Source organism: Carcharhinus amblyrhynchos, chromosome 13 (genome assembly GCF_965287045.1).
Source record: "Carcharhinus amblyrhynchos chromosome 13, sCarAmb.v2.hapA, whole genome shotgun sequence".
Classification (NCBI taxonomy): domain Eukaryota; kingdom Metazoa; phylum Chordata; class Chondrichthyes; order Carcharhiniformes; family Carcharhinidae; genus Carcharhinus; species Carcharhinus amblyrhynchos.
Genome location: NC_137336.1, coordinates 25,188,755 through 25,215,284, shown reverse-complemented (window position 1 = coordinate 25,215,284; position 26,530 = coordinate 25,188,755). Strand labels below are relative to the sequence as shown.

General features: G+C 43.1%; 1 protein-coding gene across 1 annotated transcript in view; it reads right to left on the bottom strand.

Annotated features, from left to right (window-relative positions):
- Positions 1 to 3,381: 3,381 nt before the first annotated feature.
- LOC145351778 (organic cation/carnitine transporter 2-like) overlaps positions 3,382 to 26,530 on the bottom strand; it is a 50,123-nt gene continuing 26,974 nt past the window's right edge. Inside the window, exons 6-10 of the mRNA XM_080201402.1 lie at positions 24,126 to 24,226; positions 18,127 to 18,341; positions 13,061 to 13,243; positions 6,671 to 6,806; positions 3,382 to 3,729 (exon numbers count right to left, since the gene is read on the bottom strand). Of these exons, the coding sequence (XP_080057528.1) occupies positions 3,630 to 3,729; positions 6,671 to 6,806; positions 13,061 to 13,243; positions 18,127 to 18,341; positions 24,126 to 24,226 (735 nt within the window). The 3' untranslated portion in view covers positions 3,382 to 3,629. The remainder of the gene's footprint in view (positions 3,730 to 6,670; positions 6,807 to 13,060; positions 13,244 to 18,126; positions 18,342 to 24,125; positions 24,227 to 26,530) is intronic.

The following is a 26,530-nucleotide window of genomic DNA, read 5'->3' as shown; positions in this document are numbered from 1 at the left end:
AGGCCATCCCTCTATATGGTATCTATCCTATAACTGTAGTATAATTTTGGATTGAAATAAAGGCTACATTTCATTCACACAAGTGCATAGTACAGCATACACAAAAAATCTGGGATAAAACAGAAAATGCTGGAAAATACCCGGCAGCATCCAAGGACAAAGAAATAGGATTTTTCCAGCTGTTCGTGCTGATGGGATCCTCGGGGCAGTGGTCACTGGAGAGTGGAGAGAAGGGTGAATTGGAGAAAAGAACTGGAGATGCCTTTCAGTGACCCCTCCACCCACTCCCCCATTCTTTGCGATAACAAGTCCAAGAATCTGACACAGCATGCTCATCAACAATGAGCTCCATCTCCAGCCCACACACCACCCACACCACCATCCCTCAACACCAGCACCCTGAGACTACAGACAAGCCCAATGGGGTTCACTGAGCAGCCTTGGTGGATGCAGGAAAGTCACGCAACTTCCATTAAATCCTGAGTTAACACCAAACTCTGGGAGAACTCATGGAAAATTGGCTTCAAGTGGCTCATTGCCTCATTGCCTTTGTGTTGGCCCCCACCATCATTACACACCAATGAGTGTTGCTAAATCAAGTCCATTAGCTCTGTTTCTCTCTTCGCAGATGCTGCGAGCCCTGCTGAGTGTTTCCAGCATTTTCCATTTCTCCCTTACATTTCATCAGTCTTCTCGATTAATTTTGTCACTGGTGCTGATTTTTTTTCAACTGATTTTTACGCTTGTAGATCTCCTTGTTTCTTTTCTGTTCTTTCCAGTTTATTATCATTTTGAAAATGCTCCTTTAAAATATTTTTGAAATAGATTTTTAAAAAATTTTAAAGATTTGAAGAAAATATCTTTTTGAAAACAGATTGATTAATCTTTCTCTTGACAAAAGCAATGGCATCACTTGGCCCTAGAATGAACCCTGTCTGACATATTTTCCCGCTCAATGGGTGGAAGTTTATTGCCTGCCATGGGAAATGTAGTGGGCTGGAATGGACCATGTAAAGGTCGCTTGGGCTCAGGTGGGATTTTCCGGTTTTGGGCAAGCATGACCGGAAAATCCTGTCCAAATATCCACATCCTTTGGTAACTTTCTACTCCCATGTGCACTATTTCGTCTGTCACCAAAATATGGTTACATTTTCCCCACTCCCAGGTGGCCAGTCAGGCAGGGTGCCAGGAAAATGCTGGGGAACCATGTGATGGTATGACTGAGGCAGTCCCATTGCTTCCAATGGCAGCAATGGTAGTGGCTTAGCTGCCCATCAAACGGAGGTGGGCAGCCAATCCCAATGATTAATGGTCCAGTTAGGAGTGATTTTCTTGAGTGGCTGACATTTCGCCAGTGGTGGAGTGGCCTTCCCCTACCTGGAAAGACTGCAGGTTGGATGAAGGTGACCTCCTTCAGCAGCTTCCTAGGAGTGTCATTAGAGCTAGAGGCTGCATTGCAAAGGGAAGGAGCAGTGGACTGAAAATATTGTCCTCCTGGCCCCAGTACTGTTGCTGGAGGGGTCTCTCCCCATTTTCTGGGCCCTGTCTGATTGTCCCACGTAAGCATTTATTTACCTCTCCTTTCTAAGGCAGAAATGGAGCCAACCTTACATTCTTCTTGCTGCCTCATCAGCAACTACCTCGCTCAGTGGCGTTATCGAAGTTCTAGATCTGCTGACTCTCAGATTCGGCTGGCAACATGGAAGGCACACTGTTGATCTTAATTGACCACCTATCCTGCCTGTTGGTTCTTAATCACCTTCTGTTCATAATATCAGAGGGGATTATCACTCCTGCCTGAGTTGCTTGCTACTTGAAAACTGGAGATAGGTCCTTACAGGAGTTTTATTTACTCCCTTGGATATATGACTATGTATCCCTTACAAACATAAAAAGAAAGCTATTTCACCCAAGTATTCTGCTCCATCATCCAGACCCATCTTTGGACCAGCTTGTGAGTTGTGTGTTTTTTTTCTCTCTGTTCTTTCATGGGATCTCCACATTATTGGTAAGGACAGCATTTGTTGCCCATCAGGTGAGATGAAGGAACAGTGCACCAAAAGTTGATGATTCCAAATAAGCCTGTTGGACTTTAACCTGGTGTTGTGAGACTTCTTGTTGATATCAAATAAGATCAAAGGGGTTTCAATGAATTTCACTCACAGCTAAATCCTATAACTTGGATTAACATCAAAAATTCATTGTTGCAGCCTAATTCCTCACACTCATCATCCCATCATTACAGATTGAATAACTTTACTTGCTAACAAGGAGAACAAATAGAATTCTGAAACCAAAAGAGGAAACGCTGGAAAATCTCAGCAGGTCTGGCAGCATCTGTAAGGAGAGAAAAGAGCTGACGTTTCGAGTCCAGATGATCCTTTGTAATTCTGAGATCAATAAACAGAAAGAAATCGTTTCAGGAAACAATTAAATAAAATTGAACTGAACATCATCAATGATGGCATTTGTCTTCAGAATCAATCAACAACTTCAGAGAAATATCCAAACTTTATTTGAGTATAACAAAAGTTCCAAAACGCATCGTAACTACCAATTTATAATGTCAGTTACATGTAAAATAACTCTAAACATCCATCCAAAATAATGAACAAAATTGTAATGCACTATCTCTCAATGAATTCTCACATGCATGCTGCTAGCTACATTATTTCCTGTCCTCTTTCATTGCAATTTGGATATTTTTCATACCTAATTTGTCCACTTCTTCAATATTGATCTAATTAAATGTTAATTATCTCTCCCAATTTCAGACCTGGCTCCTGTTGTTGATCTAAAATCTCTTTTCCCTGAATTTAACCTGATGATCTATTTCCCATTTTATACCCAGTTGGGGGAATTTGGCTACAGGAATAGAACATGAATAATAGTCATCAGGAACAGTGAACAGTATCAGCTGAAAGGAAGGCACTGGTTTGTTTCATGTTCTTTGGCAAAACTGTTCCTTTGGGGTGAGAAACACACAGAGGATATGATTTGCATGGAGTCAGTTATTGCCCTATCAACATCAATGGTTTAACATCATTATTGGGGGTGCAACTTGGTCATCTGCATTGAATTTTGTAGATTCTTTTGGATGATGTTATTTTCATGGTCCAACTAAATTTCAATTCCAGATTTTATTAATTATTGAATTTAAATACCACCACTTGCCGTGATGGGATTTGAACGGACGTCCCAAAAGCATTAGGCTTTTGGATTACTAATCAGGTCACATTAGCATTACATCAACATCACCTGTAACTTCCCAATTCATAATGAGGCAGCTATATGTTCATGAGGTCAGCATCAATATTGTGTTCATTCCAGTAATGGGTTACCAGTCGGCCAGTGGGCGCCATTAGTCTATTGTCTAACTGTCAAAATCAACATTGTAATACACTTGAGCCCAAAATGTGAGACAAAGTTTTGCGTTACACAAGATTACATTGTTGGTTCCAAATGAAAGTATGAAATTGCGCTGATCTGAATATTTATCAGTAAACCCTGAGTATCTTGATTATATTGCTAAGAATGTTTGCACAGGAGATAATGTTAGTTTGTGACATAAAACGGAAAGGATTGCTCGTCCATTTCTTCATTGTTGTGGATGTGGGGTCAGGAATGGGTTAGATTCCTTCTGTTTTACTGACAACTATATTGTTTTCTCCAGATGTTTCATTTTCATAAAAATGTTGTGCATTTTTCTGTTTCCTTCTGCACTTGAACCTGCGATAAAATCAAAAAAAAAGCACTATCATAAAAAATGAACCAAAACCTTTCCATGCTGTCTCTCGAGGTGCAGTCACTTATTTCATATCAGTTTGATTTTATTTGACTGGTAGAGCAGACCTGATGGGCCGAATGGCCTATTTCTGTTCCTACGTCTGTTGCTCTTAAATAGGTTTAGTATTAGTGATATGATAATGGAATGTATCAATTCATTAATCTGTCAATGATTACACTAATAGTCATGCAGGGATATCAGGGGAAATGGTAATATAAGCTTTCTAACTCTGAGATTAGCGCCTTTTAACCAAGCTCAGATGGATCAGAAAAATCAATCTCAATTCAGTCAACTGTAAAAACTGTGGAGCAGAAAAATGTGTTCAAGTTAAGGCATTAAGCAACATCAAAGTAGTGTATGCGTTTTTCCCTGTTAATGTGTGTTAAAATCAAAGCTGAAGGATAGTAAGAAGTCTCACAACACCAGGTTAATGTCCAACAGGTTTATTTGGAATCACAAGATTTCGAAGCGCTGCCCTTCAAGTGAGTGGCTTTCTTTTGGTGGTGAAGAGATCCCATGGACAGCAATGTGATAATGACCAGAGAAACTGACATGACCCTGAGCTGGAACTTGAACCTATATCCTTGCCACTCAGCACTGAGAGTGTAAAAACTGAGCTGATGCTATTTTGTTATTAATTATAAAAATATTGAGGATGGGAGTGAAGGCTGTTAACTGGATGCAGTGGTTGGAGTGAAGTGGCAATACCTTGAAAGTTCTTGATTTGATACTATAATGGTCCCTGGAAGGAGGCGGGGGAATGTGATGGAGTTGGGACTGAGGGAGCAGTGGTGTATGTATGCAAAGTCATGATGTGGGCATGCTGGCATTGGACTGGGATAAACACAGTGAGAAGTCTCACAATATCAAGTTAAAGTCCAACACGTTTATTTGGTGGCAAAAAGTTTATTTGGTAGCTTTTGCCACCAAATAAACCTGTTGGACTTTAACCTGGTGTTGTGAGACTCCTTACTGTATGTATGCAAAGCCAGGGTTCTCTGCTGGAAAGAGAGACATGGGGCAGGATTTTACAGCCTCTCTTGGGCGAGGCCAAAAGTTCCCACCCGAGGTCAATGGAGATTACCGTTGCTGGACCCTCGCCTGTGTTGATTCGTTGCAGGCAAGGTGGTAGAGTTTCAGTCATGGAACTTGATTGAGTCAAATATCACTTCACTCATTAACAGCCTTGGCTACTTGGCTCTGAAACTAGGGCAATGACATCTAGTGAAATAACACGCACAGGACTTAGTACTAAATGCCTCTCAAAGAGATCCATTTCTTTTATTAGAGCCAGTGCAAGTCTCCCCCTTCCTGAGCACTATCTTTTCCGGCACTAATGTTAATCAACATTTCAATCACTGCCTCTGCTCACACACTGTATTTTCAAAAACTCCATTATAACAAACAGAATCATGAGCTCTCTGTCCCCTTAACCACTAATCAAATTTTGAATTAGAAAGCTATTGAATGCCATACAACAATTCCTCCACCTGAGGGATTAATCTGGTGAACTATCATTGCACTAATTTTGTGGCAAGTTTTAAAATGTTTTAATTTATTTATTAGTCACAAGTAGGCGTACACTTCAATGATGTGGAGATGCTGGCGTTGGACTGGGGTAGGCACAGTAAGGGGTCTCACAACACCAGGTTAAAGTCCAACGGGTTTAATCTGGTAGCACGAGCTTTTGGAGCACTGCCCCTTTATCAGGTCAGTACACTGCAATGAAGTTACTGTGAAACCCCCTGAGTCGCTACACTCCAGCACCTGTCCGGGTAACTAAGGGTGAATTTAGCATGGCCAATCCACCTAACCAGCACACCTTTCAGACTGTGGGAGCAAGCTGGAGCATTCGGAGGAAACCCACGCAGACTCAAGGAGAAAGTGCAGGTTCCGCACAGTGACCCAAACCAGGAATCGAACTTTGAACACTTGCACTTCTAACCCTCTCAACATTTAGGAAATACTCTGCCTTTTTGTTTTTTCTACAGAAGTGATCATCTGTGCAGTTATTCATACAATATTTTATCTGCCATGTTATTGCGCATTAACCTGGCCTGTCCAAATCTTCTTGAAGTCACATAAGAACATAAGAAATAGGAGCAGGAGTAGGCCATCTAGCCCTTCGAGCCTGCTCTCCCATTCAGTAAGATCATGGTTCACCTCACAACTTACATTCCCACTCAGTTTGGTGTTATCAGTAAATTGGGAAATTGGTCTGAACCTGTTCCCCCTCCAATCCTCACACTCATCGTTCCATCTTCAGTTATCAGGGCAGTTTATTTTTAATTCATTCGTGAGACATGGGCATTGCTGGGTGGCAGGCATTCATTGCCCATTCCTTGTTGGCCTTGGAGGGCAGTTCAGAAACAATCACACTGCCATGGCTTTGGAGTCACATGTAGGCCAGACCAGGTAAAGATGGCAGATTTCCTTCCCTAAAGGACATTAGTGACCAGATAGGTTTTTCCAACAATCGTTTCTTGGTCATTAGTAGATCCTTAATTCCAAATATTTCTCTTATTGAATTCAAGTTCCACCATTGGCTGTGGTGGGATTTGAAACCAGGTGCCCAGAACATTAGCTGAGTTTCTGGACTAATAATCTAGCGATAATTCCACTGGGCCATTACTTTCCCCAAGTCCTCTTTGAAATTTCCATTCCAGGTATTCCCAGGTCTTTGCATCTCTCCCTCTATTTGGGATAGACATCTTTAACTAAGCTTTTAATCGCCTCTCCACACATCCCATCAAAGGCCAAGTACTTGCTTCCTTTCTCCTCTCTGAAGAACTTTGGGATATTGTGTACTTTAAAAGCCTTATATAAACGTAAGTCGCTCTTCACTTAGCAAAAAGCTAAACCTTTAAAAGTGTACACACTTACCCCTTCATTTTCTGCATCTGGTCAATGGTTTCTGGGAGAGGAACATTGAGTGTTTCAGGCAGAAACAAGACCAGAATTGCTGCAAATACTGTCAAACTCCCAATCAGAATATAAGGTAGAAACTCATTATAAGCACCTGAGAAAACACAGCACAGACATAAACTGTAAGGTGAAAACCCACATATCAAATAAACAGCCCATAAAAAACAAATCTTATCATAAATACTCTTCCATACATTTACAATGTAAATATGTTCAAATAGCATGGAAAGGTTTTCATTTCTGTTTTTAAAGTTTCTTTTCTCCTGCCTGTACTTCAGGCTCCATTTCCCAGTGAAGAGGTAGAAAATTTGCTCCGAAACAATGACGGCAGTATTAGACTGGAATTAGTTTGGCTTTTCCCCACAATTAGAAGATCATACCCACAATCTGCGATTCTTCATTGCAACATGCCGTGTTTTGGATACACCATGTGCCAACCCCTGCTCTGACAGAATGAGATGCACTTTGTAGACATCCTCTGGATTTTGGAGACCGTGTGAACCCAACCAAAGATGCTCCACCTGCACCAATGGAGGGGCCGACTCGGTCACCAGGGCAGAAGGCAATGTGTGGGGTATGTCTGGGGGGAAATGGGATCGAATGGCTGAGAGGAAGGAGCAGTTTGAGAAGATTGCCCATGGCCATGAGCCCATTGCCTTCATTGCCTTTCATGTACACCTACTCTTGTCTGCTATCCAAGACCTGCAGAGCACTTGGCTCCATGTCAGTGATACATTGTGCTACCAGAGAGAGATTTCCTGTTTAAAGCCTCAGTCAGGGTGTGCAGGTTATTGGTGTGGGCCAATATGTACTCAGTGGCCTGCTGCATCTGATGCTCCATAGTAAGTAGTCTCACAACACCAAGTTAAAGTCCAACAGGTGTATTTGGTAACACGGGCTTCCAGAGCATTGCCCCTTAATGTGCCTATCCCAGTCCAACGCCAGCAACTCCACATCAGACGCTCCATGAAGATGGAGACTTTTCCATCGAGGTGGATAACAGCCCAAATTCCTGAGACTTTATGTCAATCAATGGAATGGACTCTTCCAATGTCATTTTCTCTGCAAATACTAACAGAAGTACATGCCTTTTGGCCATCACTGAAAATGAAGATGATTCATGGAATTTTCTCCTCCCCTTAGTTGTTTAACTGTCCATTCCCAGTCCTGCCTGGCTGTGGCTGGTCTGCAGAACTTTGATCGAATGCATTGGTTGTGGGATTGCTCAGCTATCTCTAGCACGGGACTCTCACTGTTCAATAACCTGTGTTGGAGTTTCACCAGCACGGCATCTCATTTTGAGGTGATGTCCCTGACATCCTCATTTCATTCTTCAGTGAACCAGGGTTAACCCTTTGGTTTGATGGGAATGGTAAAGTGAGGGATGTGTGGGACTATGAGGTTACAGATTCTTTTGAAATACAGTTCTACTCCTGCTGATGGCCCACAGCATCTCATGAATGGTGACCGAGGGACAACTATCAACTAGAACTCTCGTGGTGTTCACAAAGGAGTGCTTTGGGAGTAGATAGTGGAAGAGAGAGTGGAGTGATGGTGGGGGAGATGGGATGTGAGTGTAGGTGACACCATTCAGCCCATTGTTGGAATAACCGGTGGGAAACTTGTCACCTGTCCAAAAGACACTGAACCATTTTTAAGTGCAATCAGGCTTCCTACAGAATAAAGTTCCCCGTGGGAAGACAGCCCACTCGAAGAGCTGCCCGTCACCAGTCAGAGGTTGAAAACTCTATGTTATAGGCAGTGCTAGAGGGAAGGCTGGCTGTTGCCAAAAATTCAAAGAGGCCTTCATCAAGAACATTCACTAGATCCCTGGAGGTAGGTGGGTTGGGTGTTATGGGAAGGGGAGTCACAGGTGAGAGAGGTATGGGGGCGAGGAGGTAGTTGAATACAAGGGTGGTTGTCACTGGGCATAACCCTTCCAGATGCCAGATCTCTCAATTGGGCACTAAGTGCCTTTGCAAAGAGGGACCCGCCTACTCCACCCACCGTCACAACTCCCCACTGGGAGGCTGCATGCAAACCCAAACAGTGTATGCTGGGAGGCCTTCAGGAGTTGTTTTTGTAACTGGAGGCCTGTGACCAACGGTGTGCCTCAGGGATCAGTGCTGGGTCCACTGTTATTTGTCATTTATATTAATGATTTGGATGAGAATATAAGGGGCATGTGTTAGTAAGTTTGCAGATGACCCCAAGATTGGTGCGCTGATGAATGGCAGATGGAGTTTAATTTAGACAAGTGTGAGGTGATGCATTTTGGTAGACTGAATCAGGGCAGGACTTACTCAGGTAATGGTAGGGCGTTGGGGAGAGTTACAGAACAAAGAGATCTAGGATACATGTTCCTTGAAAGTGGAGTCACAGGTGGAAAGAGTGGTGAAGAAGGCATTTGGCATGCTTGGTTTCATTGGTCAGAACATTGAATACAGGAGTTGGGACGTCTTGTTGAAGTTGTTCAAGACATTGGTAAGGCCACACTTGGAATATTGTGTGCAATTCTGGTCACCCTATTATAGAAAGGATATTATTAAACTAGAAAGAGTGCAGAAAAGATTTACTAGGATGCTACCGGGACTTGATGGATTGAGTTATAAGGAGAGGCTGAATAGACTTGGACTTTTTTCTCTGGAGTGTAGGATGCTGAGGGATGACCTTATAGAGGTCTATAAAATAATGAGGGGCATAGACAAGGTAGATAGTCAATATATTTTCCCAAAGGTAGGGGAATCCAAAACTAGAGGGCATAGGCTTAAGGTGAGACGGTAGGGATACAAAAGTATCCAGAGGGGCAGTTTTTTCACACAGAGGGTGGTGAGTGTCTGGAACAAGCTGCCAGAGGTAGTAGCAGGGGCGGATACAATTTTATCTTTTAAAAAACATTTAGATAGTTACATGGGTACAATGGGTATAGAGGGATATGGGCCAAATGCGGGCAGTTGGGATTAGCTTAGGAGTTTTAAAAAAAAGGACAGCATAGACAAGTTGGGCCGAAGAGCCTGTTTCCATGCTGGACACCTCTGAGCAACAGAAAACCCATCTGAATTCAAGAGAATCCCTCAATCACACGCTTCCTGGCAGCAGATGATGCTCAAGCTACATTTACAAACTTAGTCTCCTTCACAAGCATAGTAAGGAGCTACAGCTCACTGACGCCCTCTCCAGGGCTTACCTGCAAACTTCACTGACCAGGAAGATCATGAGGGCATTGGTATCATGTTGATTCAAGCATTGTTATCTTGTAGAATCAACAAACTCAAAGCTGCCTTACAGGAGGCTGACACATGCAGGCAGCTCTATGTCATCATTGTAATAGGCTGGCCGAGACAGGGCTTGTCCTGGTCAGCACAGAGATTGTTCTCCAGAAATACCAGAACCATGATCCCTATCAACAAGGCTCTTCTGCAATCCAAAGCAGAAGCAAATCTGGCTGGAGCCCTCCTGAAATGTTGACAAAGAGAAAAAGACACTATGGCCACAACGCCCGCAGATTCTGTCCTCCAGAATCAGGCCAAACATTTAGAATGCAGGCCATAGGGGGCAATGACAAACTGGCAGCGGTTCACTCCATGCACCCCAACCAAACAACTATGTGGTTGCCTCAGGTGATGGTTTCTACATCGGAAACCCACATCATACATTAAAGGTACCCAAATATGCACCATCAACAGTCACAGAGTTCAACACACCAAATCCGCAATCTGTGCCCCTATACAGTGGAGATGAAGGTCCCTTTGGAGACCAATGCAACAAGATCTGCAGCCACGGTGCACACCCCAGGAATACCAGAGGCCATCTGTCTCAGGACAATAATCCAAATGTACCCCAAGTACAGCTAAACTGGCACAACTACATGCTCTGGATGTCTGAGTGCACCAAACTCCAAGCTCAAGGACTATGTACTGATTTAGTCGATTAGCCATTTTGCCATTTTGTTCAGGAAGAGTCTCGAGGAAGAGATTTGATGGGATTTATATCAGGTGCAACAGCCCAAGCCTATGCTCTGTACATTGTAAATGGTTAATATCTGTTATCCAAGCCTGTGCTTTGTACATTGTAAATAGTTAATGACCTGTTAACATCGCCCAACATTGTCATCTGCCTGTCGTACCCGTTGTCCAAACTAAAGTGGGGATGATGTGGACTGAGTGGTTATGTCTATGTCAGGATGCTGTGCACACAAGTGATGTGTCGGTAGTGTGAGAGTTCACCCCCGACAGAGGCAAACACATAACATGTAAGAGCTGCTACGATCACTCAGTAAATGGTTCACTGAGCTAGTCCTTTGTCATCATTTCCATACAACCCTGCAACTTTACAAGGAGGATAATTATCTTGTGAAGCAGCTCATTTGAATGTGCCTTTGGAAAACTGCATTAGTGTGTTTTACTTCTGAGAAGTGGGACATTGTTCTTCTGTTTGTAGTGAAAGACAATTTCTTGATTTGTTAACGTTTTCTTGCATTTTAGTTAAGAATCTTTAAGGGCATTGTCAAAAAGATTGTTAGATTATGTACCAGTTTTGGGTGTTATTTTGTAAGATCTTTTCCCCAACAGTGTATTTTTGATCTTATGTGTTTTAGTTCTCATTTCTTTTAATAAATTATTTAATTCTCCACATTTTAAAATTTATCACTGGATTTCTGTACTTTTGCGTTCAGTAGCTACCCCTCCTTGATTCTACAATACAAAAAAAATTACAATCAGTTGAGATAAATTTTGATCTAAGATCTGTCTTGCTCAGTGTTAACATCAGCTGCAGTGGTAACAGATTCTCTCACTTTGCTCACTTCCTCTGGTACAACTCTGATATGAATGCATATTATCTCCAACAAATGTAGACATGAGTTAATATGACAGGCGACTGATTCAGTCATTCATTGACAGATCTGGCTGGGTAACATAATGCACTATTGGGTCCTTCCTGCATTTACAAAAATTGCTTACTATTCTAGGATCACCCTAATTGTAAAGATAAATCTCCAGGCGTCTTTCCTGTACTGCAAATTGGTGTCTTTATTTTTCCCCTGCCCTGGACCTGAATGTGTAATGTTGTCTCGTTTCTTCTCTATCTCTCCCCATGTACTCTCTAATTTAACCTGTCCAAGAGATCCACTTCTTGCTCTCTGTACCCTATTCCTATTCAACTTCACTTCCTGGCTTGCATATTAGCTGACACCATTAAAAGGTATTCGCAAAATACTGTGGATCTGGAACCTGAAACAAAAACATTTAAAGGTTTCTTTTCTAAGGTGCTGTGCCCCCATTTTGACCAATGTATTGAAGGCATAAGCTGAGCGGAACAGGCAGAACCCAAGCAGACCACTGGTGAGCAGAATATCTCTATGCTAGTTTCACTTAATAGCAGTGTTGACAACATCTTCCATTGCTTGGCTACTGAGAGTTCCAAAGTTGCACACCATTTCTCCTCATCTGCAACCTAAAAGAGCAACTCCTAATTTTAACAGTGTCCTCTAGTCTTGGGCTCACCCACAAAAGAAAACATCCTTTCAACATCCACCTTGTCAAGTCCATCCAGAGTCGAAAGCCACCAGACATCTCCAGGGCCTGCCTGCAACATCGCCCGCACTCCGCTAGCAGCACTTATCTCCTCACGCCAGTTCAAGGCTACCATGCCAGGTTGCAACTTTTAAATACCTAGTCTGGTTCGTGCCAAAGTTACATCACGCTAAAGGATGGGAGACGCAGATGTGAGTGGAGATTGCTGTGTGGATTCCGACAATGACACGTAAAGGTATGTCAACGCATGCTAATCAGCAGGTTCAGCAGGTTCCCAGCAGCGCCATTTTTCTCCAGCTGGGAGATGTGCGTGGGTTGTAAAAGCTGGCGGGGAATGTGCGAAATGGCCGATAAGTGCATCTCCCGGCCCAACCCGCTAGAAAAGTTGTGGGTCACGATGGGAGAATCACGGCCATCGATGCTACATCACCGTTTCCCCCAAATTCAAATATAAAGTGCATCCTGGATGCTTCTAGAATGTTCTGCTCTAAGAAGCTATCTCGAAAGCGTTCTATGAACTCCGGCAATATTGAGGATAAATACACGTAAGGCATTTGCTGCATTAGTTAGTCGTTTCATTGTTTATCACCATTTCTACTTGATGTGACAGGACTGCAGAGCTTTGGTTGGATTTGTTGGTGGTGGGATTACTTCACTTCATCCAACATGTGTTGCCTCTGCCGTTTGGCATGAATGTCATCCTGTTGTGGCTTCGCCAGTTTGGATCCTAATTTTTAAGTAAGGTTGGTGGCGGACCTGGCATGCACTACTGAACTTCTCATTGAAGCATACAGAACTTATACCATTAACTTACCAATATAGAAAATGTAAGGTGAGATTATGCTACCCAACCTCGAGGCTGTTGAGCTTGTTCCTACTCCCATGTTTCTTACCACGGTTGGGTACAGCTCAGCACTGTAGATATAAATAATCGTGAAAGCAGTCGTGGGTCCAGATTTCCCAATCAACATCAACGCTGTCTGAAGTGCTGAAAGATCTAGAAACAAAAACACACACACACATACATAAACTCAATGGAAAACAAGTTGGTTTAAAAGAACACAAGAACACCTGAATGCAAGACATAGGACCAGGAATGAACCAAAAGCCTCTTTGAGCCTCTTCCACCACTCGATACGATCCTGGCTGATCTTGGAGGTCAACTCCATTTTACTGCATGCCCCCCATATCACTTAATTTCCTGAGAGACCAAAGGTTTGTCTATTCAAGCCTTAAATGCAGTCAAAAATGGAGCAGCCACAACTGTCTAAGGGACAGAATTCCAAAGATTCACATTCATTTGAGTGAGGAAATTTCCCCTCACTTCAGTACTAAATGATCAATATCTTATCCTAAAATTGTTTTTTTTAATCATTTGTGGGACATAGATGTCGCTGGCTGTCCATCACTTATTGCCTATCCCTAGTTGCCCGAGGGCAATTGAGAGTCAACCACATTGATGTGGCTCAGGAGTCACATGCAGGCCAGACCGGGTAAGGATAGCAGATTTCCTTCCCAAAAGGACAAAGAACAAAAATAGTTTGAACGAGAGAAAGAAATGAATCATCTTGAATTAGGGCCAATGGCAAGGGAAAAGGAAATTAAACAGTTTGAGTTATGACTAAAAGCAGAGGAAAGGGGAAAGAATAGCACTGGCAGAATACAAAGCAAAAAGAGAATTAAGCCTTCAGAAATGGGAAAGACAATTTGAATTTGAAATGTTAGAAGTGCAAATGTGTAAAACTGTGACAGCAGCAGCAAAAAGGGCAGTTGATTTTGCAATTGTTCGTGAATCAATGTTTGGTTTTGAACATCAACTTCAATCTGTGAGGGATAGAATCCAGGGAAAAGAAAATTCCTCACGTGGTAAAGGCAAAGGAGCTCTTGTTGGAGGTAGTAAGGGTAGTTTACCTAAAGTTAAAAAGGAAACGTATGAGACCTCAGATGCTTTCATTGCTATAAAGTTGGACACACAAAGACACAGTGCTGGCAGCTTAAGAAGAACACCGAGAAGCTCGGTGTGATAAAAAAGGATAAGCAGGTAGGGTTTGTTTAAGTAGTAAAGGAAACCATAGTTAATGCTAAAGAGGTGCAAAATAAACATATTGCCTGGTCAAGGGTTGGCTGATTACTGAGTGCTAGATCTCTTTAAATAATTTACTTGTGTGGGTAAGGTTTATTCATACGTACAAGGACATATGGGTAACAAATTTGAGATTGTAAGAGATAAAGGAACCAATGAACTTCAGAAAGAGTATTGCCATTAAAGGTGATAATGTGTGGAATTTGTTTTGAAAAGAGCGGTGTTCCATGATAAAGTTGGAGAGTCTGGTGGAAAGTGATGGTGATGGTAGGAGTAATAGAGAAATGATCTTTTCCAGGAAGACAGTTTATCCTGGGTAATGATATAGCTGGATTGCAGGTGGGAATGTTACCAGTGGAAAACCAAACAACTGAGATATTGCAGGAAGCGTATCCTAGGATTTTTCCTGACTGTGTAGTAACAAGATCACAAAGCCACAGGTTTAGACAGAGCAAAAATCAAAGAGTAAAGATAAAAAGGTTGAAGTTCAGTTAGCAGAAATCATTTTGATCAGATGGTTGAGAAAGAACAAGAACAGGTGTAGGATGAAGCAGATGTCTTCAGTTCAGGAAAATTGGTAGAATTATACCAGAAAGATGTAGAGATAAAGCAGTAATATCAGAAAGTATATGCAGAAGAAGAATCTGAGTATATACCGGAATGATATTATATTAAAAACAATATCTCAAATCGAAGTGGAGAACTTTACATATTCAGGTAAATGAAAATTGAGCAGAATTTCATCAAGTTATATAAAAGGTGGGCTGTAAAAAGGAGATGTTGTGAGTAGCGCATGAGGTACCTAGTAGAAGGTCATTTAAGAATAAGGAAAACTCCAGCAAAAATACAAAAATATTCTTATTGACCTGGAGTAAGTAAGGATGCAGTAGAATTTTTCCATACATATCACACATGCCAGGTAATAGGAAAACCTCAAGCGGTAATCAATCCAAAATCCCTGATACCCATCCTAGCATTTGAGGAACCTTTTACAAACGTCTTAATTGATTGTGTAGGACCCCTCACTAAAACAAAAAGTGGGAATCAGTATTTGTTGTCCATAATGGATGAGTCCACTAGATTTCCAGAGGCCATTCTTTTATAGAACCATAGAACACTTCAGCACAGAAACAGGCCTTTTGGCCCTTCTTGGCTATGCCGAACCATTTCTCTGCCTAGTCCCACTGACCTGCACCTGGACCATATTCCTCCACATCCTCTCATCCATGTACCTGTCCAAGTTTTTCTTAAATGTTAAAAGTGTGCACGCATTTACCACTTCATCTGACAGCTCATTCCCACCACTCTCTGTGTGAAGAACCACCTCCCCCTCAATATTCCCTTTAAACTTTTCCCCCCTTCACTCTTAAATAATGTCCTCTAGTTTTTTTCTCCTAAAGCACCTAATTGGAAGACGAGGTGCTGTTCCTCCCATTTGCGTTAGGTTTCACTCAAACATTGTAGTAGGCCAAGGACAGAAATTGGGTACAAGAGCAAGATGGTGAATCAAAATGGCAAGTGACAGAAAGGCCACGGTCATACTTACAAGCTGTGCAAAGCTGTTTCACAAAGTGGTCACCAAGTCTGTGTTTAGTCTCCCCACTGTAGAGGAGACTCAATGTGAGCAGCAAATTCAGGAGAATAAATTGCAAGAAGTATAAGAAGAGCACTGCTTCACCGAGAGGGAATGTTTAAGGCCTTGGATAGTGAGGAGAGAGGGGCTAAAAGGACAGATCTTATACCTCCTGCAATTGCATGGGAAGGTATTTTGGAAAGGGATAAATTGGAGGTGATAGAGGAGTGGACAAGGGCATCATGGAGGAAACAGCTGACAGAGGCAAGGGGAAGATTTGCTTGGTTGCTTCAACCATCCTGGAGTTGGCAGCAATGGTGGAGGATGATTCTTTGAATACAAAGGTTGATGGGATCAGTGAGAACAAGGTGAACTCTATTATGTTTCCAGGAGGGAGGAGAGGGGTGAGAGCAGACATGTGGCACATGAGTTAGATACAGTTGATGGTCCTGCAAACACAGTGAGGGATGTGGGGGAAACCTTGACTCAATGGAAAGGAAGACATGTCAGAACTGCTATTTTGGAAAGTACAATCATCGGAACAGATGTGACGGAGGCAGAGAAACTGGGAGAATGGGATGGAGTCCTTACAGGAAAGAGAGTGTGAAGAGGTGTTGTAAAGGTAGTGTGGGAGTCAATGGGCTTATAATAATTATTGGTGGACAGTTTATCACCTGAAATGAAGTAGTCAGAGAAGGTGAGAGAGGAGTGGAAACTGGAACCAAATTTGATAAATACTTACAGGGCTTGATGAGAGTATGAGGTAGCACCAATTATATAATCAAAGTAATGGAAAAGAGTTATGGGAGGGACCTGAGTAGGGCTAGAACAGGGAATGTTCCACAAAGACAGGCATAACTATGTCCCATTGCCAACCCTAATCTCTCTACATCCCCATCCCCATTAGAATGGTTTTAATGCTTCCCGTTTCCTCCCTAAATGGAGGCCTGAACAATCCCTTTTCACATTATTCTCTGTCTGGTTAAACTTGTTCCCTTACTGAACAATTTCTGCTTAAATTCCCTCCAAATAAAAGATGTGACTATGGATAGAGTTATGGAGGTTTACAGCATGGAAACAGGCCCTTCAGCCCAACTTGTCCATGCCACCCTTTTCTTAATAATTAAGCTAGTCCCAATTGCGTGCATTTGGCCCCCATATCCCTCTATACCCATCTTACCCATGTAACAGTCTAAATGCTTTTTAAAAGACAAAATTGTACCCATTTCCACCATTGTCTTTGTCAGCTTGTTCCAGATACTCACCACCTTCTGTGTGAAAAAAATTGCTCCTCTGGACCCTTTTGTATCTCTCCCCTCTCACCTTAAACCTATGCCTTCTAGTTTTAGCCTCCTCTACACTTGGGAAAATAGTTTGACTATCAAGCTGACCTATGCCCCTCATTATTTTATAGATCACTACAAGGTCATCCCTAAGCCTCCTACGCTCTAGAGAAAAAAGTCCCAGTCCATCCAACCTCTCATAACACAAATGATCAAGTCCCAGTAGCATCCTAATAAATCTTTTCTGCACTCTAGTTTAATAATATCCTTTCTATAATAGGGTGACCAGAACTGTACACAGTATTCCAAGTGTGGCCTTACCAATGTCTTCTACAACTTCAACAAGACATCCCAACTCCTGTATCTAATGTTCTGACCAATGAAACCAAGCATGCCGAATGCCTTCCTCACCACCCTGTCCACCTGTGACTCCACTTTCAATAAGCTATGAACATGTACCCCTAAATCTCTTTGTTCTATAACTCTCCACAATGCCCTACTATTAACTGTATAGGTCTTGCCCTGGCTCGATCGACCAAAATGCATCACCTTGCATTTATCTAAATTAAACTCCATTTGCCATTTGTCAGCCCATTGGCTCAACTGATCAAGATCCCTTTGCAATCCTAAACCTTTTTTCACTGTCCACTATGCCACCAATCTTATTGTTATCAGCAAACTTACTAATCATGCCTCCTGAATTCTGCCTGGGTACCCACACGGGTTCCCGTGAACCATCTTGCTATGCATTTGAACTATTGTTCTGTCACTTCTCAATAAACCACTTTAAAACACTTGCAACTCCTTGATTTTTTGAGTAACGTGTGTCCCTTCATCAAATCTTATACTAGTTTTCCATTCCAATTGATAAGAAAATTCAGCTTTGAAACATTTTACAAAGATAGGTTGCACTAATTTTTGCTGCACTGTAAGAAAATTACTTGAAGGTATGAGCTGGATGAACAAGACGAGTATTCCACCAAGGAAGAGTGGGCCTGACGTGCTGAACCTTCGGGGAAACTTCCGGAGTAAAAGCCAGGCTGCAGTATGAGCTGGAATTTCACAAGCAGCAGAGAGGAAACAATTCAAATAGGCGTCACCATGGAGATTAGGTGTATTCAAAGATAGACCATGGTATCCAAATGCTGAAATGAACCTGCAACAAAATGTAGAACTTTAATTGCAAAACCACTCTTTAAAATTTCCCCCCCTTAACATCTTTTGCAACTTGGTCTGACTAGGATTTTTGCTCCCTATTCCACATAGTATTTTCCACCAAGGAAACAGGCCACCCCAAAATCTGTTGTCCATCCAATGAGTTAATGTCAAATATTAGGAAGCCATCATGAACATTCCCTGCAGGCAACTAATGAACTAACTAAGAGGAAAAAGTCAATGTCGTGCAGGAAAAAATCAATGTAGTCTAGGAGAATACTGAGATACAGGCTTTTAGACTAGATGGGATTGAGGTACATAAGGACGAGGTGTTAGCAATTCTTGAGAGTATGAAAATAGATAAGTCCCCTGGGTTGGATGGGATTTATCCTAGGATTCTCTGGGAGGCTAGGGAGGAGATTGCAGAGCCTTTGGCATTGATCTTCATGTCATCATTGGCTACAGGTATAGTGCCAGAAGATTGGAGGATAGCAAATGTTGTCCCCTTGTTCAAGAAGAGGAGTAGAGACCATCCTGGGAATTATAGACTGGCAAGCCTTACTTCTGTTGTGGGCAAAGTTTTGGAAAGAATTATAAGAGATAGAAGTTATAATCATCTAGCAAGAAATAAATTGATTAGGGATAGTCAACACGGTTTTGTGAAGGGTAGGTCGTGCCTCACAAACCTTATCGAGTTCTTTGGGAAGGTGACCAAAGAGGTGGATAAGGGTAAGGCAGTTGATGTGGTGTATATGGATTTTAGCAAAGTGTTTGATAAGGTTCCCCATGGTAGGCTACTGCAGAAAATGCAGATGCATGGGATTGATGGTGACTTAGCAGTTTGGATCAGGAATTGGCTGGCTGATAGAAGACAGAGGGTGGTGGTTGATGGGAAATATTCAACCTGGAGTTCAGTTACTAGTGGTGTGCCTCAGGGATCTGTTTTGGGGCCACTGCTGTTTGTCATTTTTATAAATGTCCTAGATGAGGGTGTAGAAAGATGGGTTAGTACATTTACTGATGACACCAAAGTCGGAGGAGTTGTAAACAGTGAGGATGGATGTTACAGTTTGCAGGGGGACATAGATAAGCTGCAGAGCTGGGCTGAGACGTGGCAAATGGAGTTTAATGTGGAAAAGTGTGAGGTGATTCACTTTGGAAGAGTAACAGGAGTACAGAATATAGGGCTAATCAAAGGACTCTTGGTAGTGTTGATGAGCAGAGAGATCTCAGGGTACATGTGCATAGATCTGTGAAAGTTGGCACCCAGGTTGATAAGGTTGTTAAGAAGGCGTATGGTGTGTTAGCTTTTATTGGTAGAGGGATTGAATTTCGGAGCCGTGAGATCATGTTGCAACTGTACAAAACTCTGGTGCGGCCACACTTGGAGTACTGCGTACAGTTCTGGTCGCTGCATTATAAGAAAGATGTGGAAGCATTGGAAAGGGTGCAGAGGAGGTTTACCAGGATGTTGCCTTGTATGGTGGGAAGGTCTTATGAGGAAAGACTGAGGGACTTGAGGTTATTTTCGTTAGAGAGAAGAAGGTTAAGAGGTGACCTAATTGAGGCATACAAGATGATCAGAGGGTTAGACAGGGTGGACAGTGAGAGCCTTTTTCCTTGGATGGTGATGGCTAACATGAGGGGACATAGCTTTAAATTAAGGGGTGATAATTATAGGACAGATGTCAAGGGTAGATTCTTTACTCAGAGGGTAGTAAGGGTGTGGAATGCCCTGCCTGCAGCAGTTGTGGACTTGCCAACTTTAAGGGTGTTTAAATGGTCAGTAGATAGGCATATGCATAACATTGGAATAGTTTAGGTTAGAGGGTCATTAGATTGGTTCCACTGGTCAGCGCAACATCGAGGGCCGAAGGGCCTGTACTGCGCTGTAATGTTCTATGTTCTATGACATTCTCCTCCATTGAGAAACAGGTATTTTCCTGGAAAGTCAAACATTATACATATAGCATGTATATGTGATTCCATTCCATTTTTCATCCTTCCAGTAGTTCATGGAATAACATAACACCACGATGACCCATTCAGCTGCTGAGAAGGTGAGTTTCTTCTCTTCTGCCCTGAGTGCTACAAAATCATTTATTTTACTATTATTTATATGTATGGGTGTATTTCCACTAGGTCACACTCACTTACAGCTGAATTTTGGTTGTATATTTTCCTTTCGAAATGGCTTGATTACCTTTTCTCTTCAACTGTAATATTCTGAAGGACTGCTATTCTGTAGCACTGTTTATAATAGTCTCTTAAAACGTAACTTTACATATTTCTTGCACTTGAGATAAACTCACAAAACAAAAGAAAAAAAGTCACTTTTTTGGCAAAGGGGGCATGGTGTGGGAATCCATTGAGGAACTGTAACAGTGACCCCCCCACCTCCCTGGTGGACTTTGTGTGACCAGGAGAGTTTCTTTCTTTTTGCATAGAAGTCCCATTCTGGAGATGTGTTTGCTCAGGTAGCTGCAGACTATGAGGCTAACTGCTGGGCCTTGGGAGGTCGTTGGGGAAGACAAGAAAGTCCTTTGTAAAGGAGCAAAAGTCGATTCCTATAGGAAGGGCCCAGACCATGACAAAGATCTGCATAATCAGAAGCCCCGGTCTGTATTTTGGCAGACTATTACACTGGATTCCACATAACATTCCAGGTATCTATGGTCCACGCAGCTGATGCAGGCAGAATGGGAATGTGAGAAGTGATGGTAACAAGATGAGGCCCTGAAATGACCATTGTTTGGCCACTTAATAGGAATTCAAAAGAATGAGGGGAGATCTTATGCAAACACAAGATTATGAAGGAAATAGATAAGATAGAAGCTGGGAGGTCGTTTCCACTGGCAGGTGAAACTAGAACTAGGGGGCATGGCCTCAAATTAAGGAGGAGCAGATTTAGGACTGAGCTGAGGAGAAACTTGGTGACTAGTGGAGTGCCCCAGGGATCGGTGCTGGGGCCTCAGCTATTTACCATTTATATAGATGATCTGGAGGAGGAAACCGAGTGTAAGGTGTCGAAATTTGCTGATGACACAAAGATTGGTGGAACGGCAAATTGTGCGGAGGGTGTGGAAAGTCTGCAGAGGGATTTAGATAGGCTGGGCGAATGGGCCAGGAACTGGCAAATGGAATTTAATGTTGGCAAGTGTGAAGTTGTCCACTTTGGTAGGAATAATGGTAGGAAGGACTGCTACTTACATGGCGAAAAACTGCAGCATGCTACGGTGCAGCGGGACCTCGGGGTCCTTGTGCATGAGTCGCAAAACCCAGCCTGCAGGTGCAGCAGGTGGTCAGGAAAGTGAATGGGATGCTGGCCTTCATAGCGAGGGGGATTGAATATAAAAGTAGGGAGGTCTTGCTGCAGCTGTACAGGGCACTGGTGAGGCCGCAGCTGGAGTACTGTGTGCAGTTTTGGTCGCCGCACGTACGCAAGGATATTTTGGCCTTGGAGGGAGTGCAGAGGAGGTTCACTAGGCTGATACCAGAGTTGAAGGGGTTGAGCTATGAGGAGAGGCTGAATAAACTAGGCTTGTACTCGTTGGAGTTTAGAAGGATGAGGGTGGATCTTATTGAGACGTATAAGATGATGAATGGGATGGATAGGATAGAGGTGGAGAGGCTCTTCCCACTCAGAAAGGACAGTAGGACTAGAGGGCACAGCCTCAAGATAAGAGGGGGGCAGTTTAGAACAGAGTTGAGGAGGAACTTCTTCACTCAAAGGGTGGTGAATCTCTGGAATTCTCTGCCCGTTGAAGTGGTGGAGGCTACCTCGCTAAATATATTTAAGACGCGGGTAGATAGGTTTTTGATAGGCAAGGGGATTAAGGGTTATGGGGAGAAGGCGGGTAAGTGGAACTGAGCCACGACAGATCAGCCATGATCTTATTGAATGGCGGGGCAGGCTCGGGGGGCTAGATGGCCTACTCCTGCTCCTATTTCTTATTTCCTATTTCTTACGTTCTTAAAACTCCTTCACCCAAAGGATTGTGAATCTGTGGAATTCCCTGCCCAGTGAAGCAGTTGTGGCTACCACATTGAATGTTATTAAGGCAAGGATCAATAAATTTTTGAACAGTAAATGAATTAAGGGTTATGGTGAGCGGGCGAGTAAGTGGAGTCCACAAAAAGCTATAATCTTATTGAGTGGTGGAGCAGCGTCAAGGGGACAGATGGCCTACTCCTGTTCCTAGTCCTTATGTTCTTACATAATAGCCCCAAGGATGGGCAGGCCTACAAAATAGGAGACCAGTCGGGTCAGGCAGGTAAACAGTGGACAGATAACAGATTTGCTACATCTTATGAGCTATCCCCTCCCCCCCAATCCTTGCACCCTAAAACTTGATGAAGAAGGACTATAACTTTTCACCCAAGCTTCCCATTCCTGATGTTTATTCAAGAAATTTACTTTAAATGCAGCAACTGCTGTGGTAGGATTTGAACTCACGTGTCGAAATCATTAATCAACTTCCCCCACATTATTAGTCCAGTAACACATCGATCATACCACTGTACCCCGTACATGTGAATGCACCTCAGTGAATCACCAGCCTGAGGTGAAGGAAAGATTTGTACGCTCTGACAATCTGTTAATGATTGTACAGGGAAATCCTGTTCCTGGTAGGGCCACACAATGGGGCAAGGCTGGGAGAAGCTGCCAGACAAAACGCAATGTGACTTTTACAGTGTTATTATTATTAGTTTATTTGTGTCACAAGTAGGTGTACATTAACATTGCAATGAAGTTACAGTGAAAATCCCTGAGTCGCCACACTCTGGTACTTGTTTGGGTACACTGAGGAAGAATTCAGCATGGCCAATCCATCTAATCAGCATGTCTTTTGGATTGTGGGAGGAAACTGGAGCACCCAGAGGGAACCCATGCAGAGACAGGGAGAACATGCAGACTCTGCACAGACAGTGATCCAAGCCAGGAATCGAACCCGAGTCCCTGGTGCTATGAGACAGCAGTGCTAACCACTGTGCCGCCCATTATCTTTCTAAAATTCCTCTCATGGACTGCAGCTATCACTGGCTAGGTCAGCATCTGTTGGCCAAATCTAGTTGCCCTTGAGAAGGTGTGGAGAGCCACCTTCTTGAACTGCTGCAGTCCGTGTGGTGTAGGTATACCTACCATGTGGAATTTTCCTGTCTGTCTCCCAAAGTTTAATTATTACTCACAAATAAGGCTTACATTAACATTGCAATGAAGTTACTGTGAAATTCCCCTAGTCACCACGCCCCAGCGCCTGTTTGGGTCAATGCACCTAACCAGTGCATCTTTCAGAATGTGGGAGAAAACCAGAGCACCCAGAGGAAACCCATGTAGACATGGGGAGAACATGCAAACTCCACACAGACAGCGATTTTCACAATAACTTCATTGCAGTGTTAATGTAAGCCTATTTGTGACACTAAATAAATACATTTTTATAAACTGCCTGCATGGGTTTCCTCTGGGTGCTCTGTTTTCCTCCCACAGTCCAAAGGTGTGCAGGTTAGGTGGATTGGCCATGCTAAATTGCCAGGATGTGTAGGTTAGGGGGATTAGTGTGGTGGATGCATGGGGTTGTGGGGTTGGTGTCTGGTGGGATGCCCTCTCAGAGAGTCAGTGCAGACTCAGTGGGCTGAATGGCCTCCTTTTGCAGTGTAGGCATTCCATTTTTCTATGAATGGAAATAACTGGAATGGTCTTCACAATAACCAGCGTGGAGGTGATGGGCTGAATGGCATGCTGCTCTGCTAGTATTCGTATGTGATTCAATGAAATACTCACCACACTAGAAAGTTTAAAATACTAATGATTCGGATATTTCGTGTTTTACACAAGTGAATAATTGAATGAGATTGTTCACTTTTAGCTTTCATATCTTGGAGCTGAAAGGAGAACAAAGAGGGTTCAGGGTTATCAAGGATTATTGGCAAATAACAATATTATTAACTATTACTGTTGAGTGTACATTGGATATGGATGAATCAGAGAAAATCTGAAGAATGCGGCATAAATGATCGCATTTGCAGCTTCTTTCTTTCCTCTGCCGTTGTCACCTACTGTATTGACACTGGTGAATAAGTGGGGCTCAGCATACAGAGAATAAAACCCCCATTTTATTGTCACAATTCATGATACTCGTTTCAAGGAGTCATAGTGTCACTCAGTCTTGTGCTTGGTTAGTTAAAATGCTTTTGTTAGGCTGGCTATTATATAATGGTGGCACAGTGGTTAGTGCTGCTGCCTCACAGTGCTGAGGACCCAAGTTCAATTCCCAGCTTGGGTCACTGTCTGTGTGGAGTATGCGGGTACTCTGGTTTCCTCCCACAGTCCTAAGATGCGCTGTTAGGTGCATTGGCCATGCTAAATTGTCCCTTAGTGTCAGGGGGACTAGCTAGAGTGAAATGCATGGAGTTATGGGAATAGGCTTGGGTGGGATTGTGGTCAGTGCAGACTTGATGGGCTGAATGGCCTTCTTCTGTACTGTAGAATTCTATGATAATATTTATATATTTTATGCATAAATTATAATATATATGACGCAGCATTATATTTTCTATATCTTCCTGCAATCTCTTTCAGAGATAAGTATGTGGAGTTAATGGACAGGACCTAACATTTGGTATATTTTGAGCACAATAAATTCTTTCTCATTGGCATAAAACCAATGAATAATTTGGGCATGATAGGGACGATTCTTCCAAAAAAAATTTTAAGTGCCAGATACTCCAGTAGAAACTGGAGTAACTCCCCATGTTTTCTTAGTGGGATTTTCAAAATGAATCTTGCACACTCTGTGCATTACAGAGTGCTTCAGAGAGATTCACGCTGAAAATCTGGGGGCAGGGTCCATTCCTGCTGGGGAGGTCAGCAGCATAAAGCTGAGTGGGCCACTGCACATGCACCAATCTGTCAGAGCAGATCCCTGGTCAGCACAGTGCCTCACCTCACCCCAACCTCCACAACCCCTATCACCCACATTGCCCTCCCCACAGTCACTCAGCTGTGCCCTGATTTCCTCCCTGCCCCCCCGGGCCCAAACCGAGCACACTGACCACCTGACTGCTATGCCTCATCACCTTCCATACCCCTCAACCTGATCCAACTATCCCCCAGATCACACGACTATCCCTTTCCTAGTCAGCCATGCAGACACCCTGATTGCTGGTCACCCGAACCTCTCTGGGCCAGCCCCGATGTCCCTCCATCAGCCTTGATCTCCCTGCCCTCCCTCTCCCCACTGGCAGTCCTGACCTCCCTTCCCCCACTACAGCCCCAAAATCCCACCATCTGGGGCTATCCCAATGGCTTTGTGCATAAATTCTACACCAGATTTAATACTGAGACATACAAATAAGGAATGTGTCTCGGGACTACAATGTCGAGATCATCGGAAACTCGGGTGTATGACTGAAGAGGTGTATCAGGATCTTTTGAAAGCCCTAACATTCAGAATTGTGTGGGAACTGCCCAGGAAATTTAAAGTTGCAGTGGGCAATCCCCCTGTTTCCTGATACTCTGCACAAATAGCTCCAACTCTGATTTTGAGAATTGTACAGATCCACATATTCACCAGAGTAGTTATCCAGGAAATTTTATACAGACTATAACCTGCTCTAACAACTGGATAACCCCATACCTGACTTACCCACCTCACCTCACCCCAACCCCCACAGCTCCAATCACCCATCTTGCCCTCCCCAATCACTCAGCTGTGCACCAATCACTCGAATGTTCCCCCGGGCTCAAACCGAGGGCACTGACCACTTAACTGTTACGCCTTGCTACCTCCCATACACCTCAACCTAATCCAACTATCCCCCCCCGATCACGTGACTATTCCTTTCCCAATCAGCCATGCAACAGCATCTCTCACAATTTACCAACAATTTATAGGCAGTGCTGTGGCATGAGTTACCTGACTTTACCCTACACAAACATACATGTAGATCCAGCTGTCATGTGAGAATGTGATGATGTGGCTAGATAAGAGGTCACGTGATTGTAGCATGGGAGTTATCCCCGGAATCTTGAGCAGAGCCCAAGTAGCGTAAGTAGCCATTGAGCCAAAGAATAAATTACTTTGTTGGAAGTTCACAAATTGAAATGGAACACCTTGCTTTAGTCATTGCCCATCCGAAATTTCATGGCTTCATATATGAAATATAACACAACTGAAAGGGATTGCA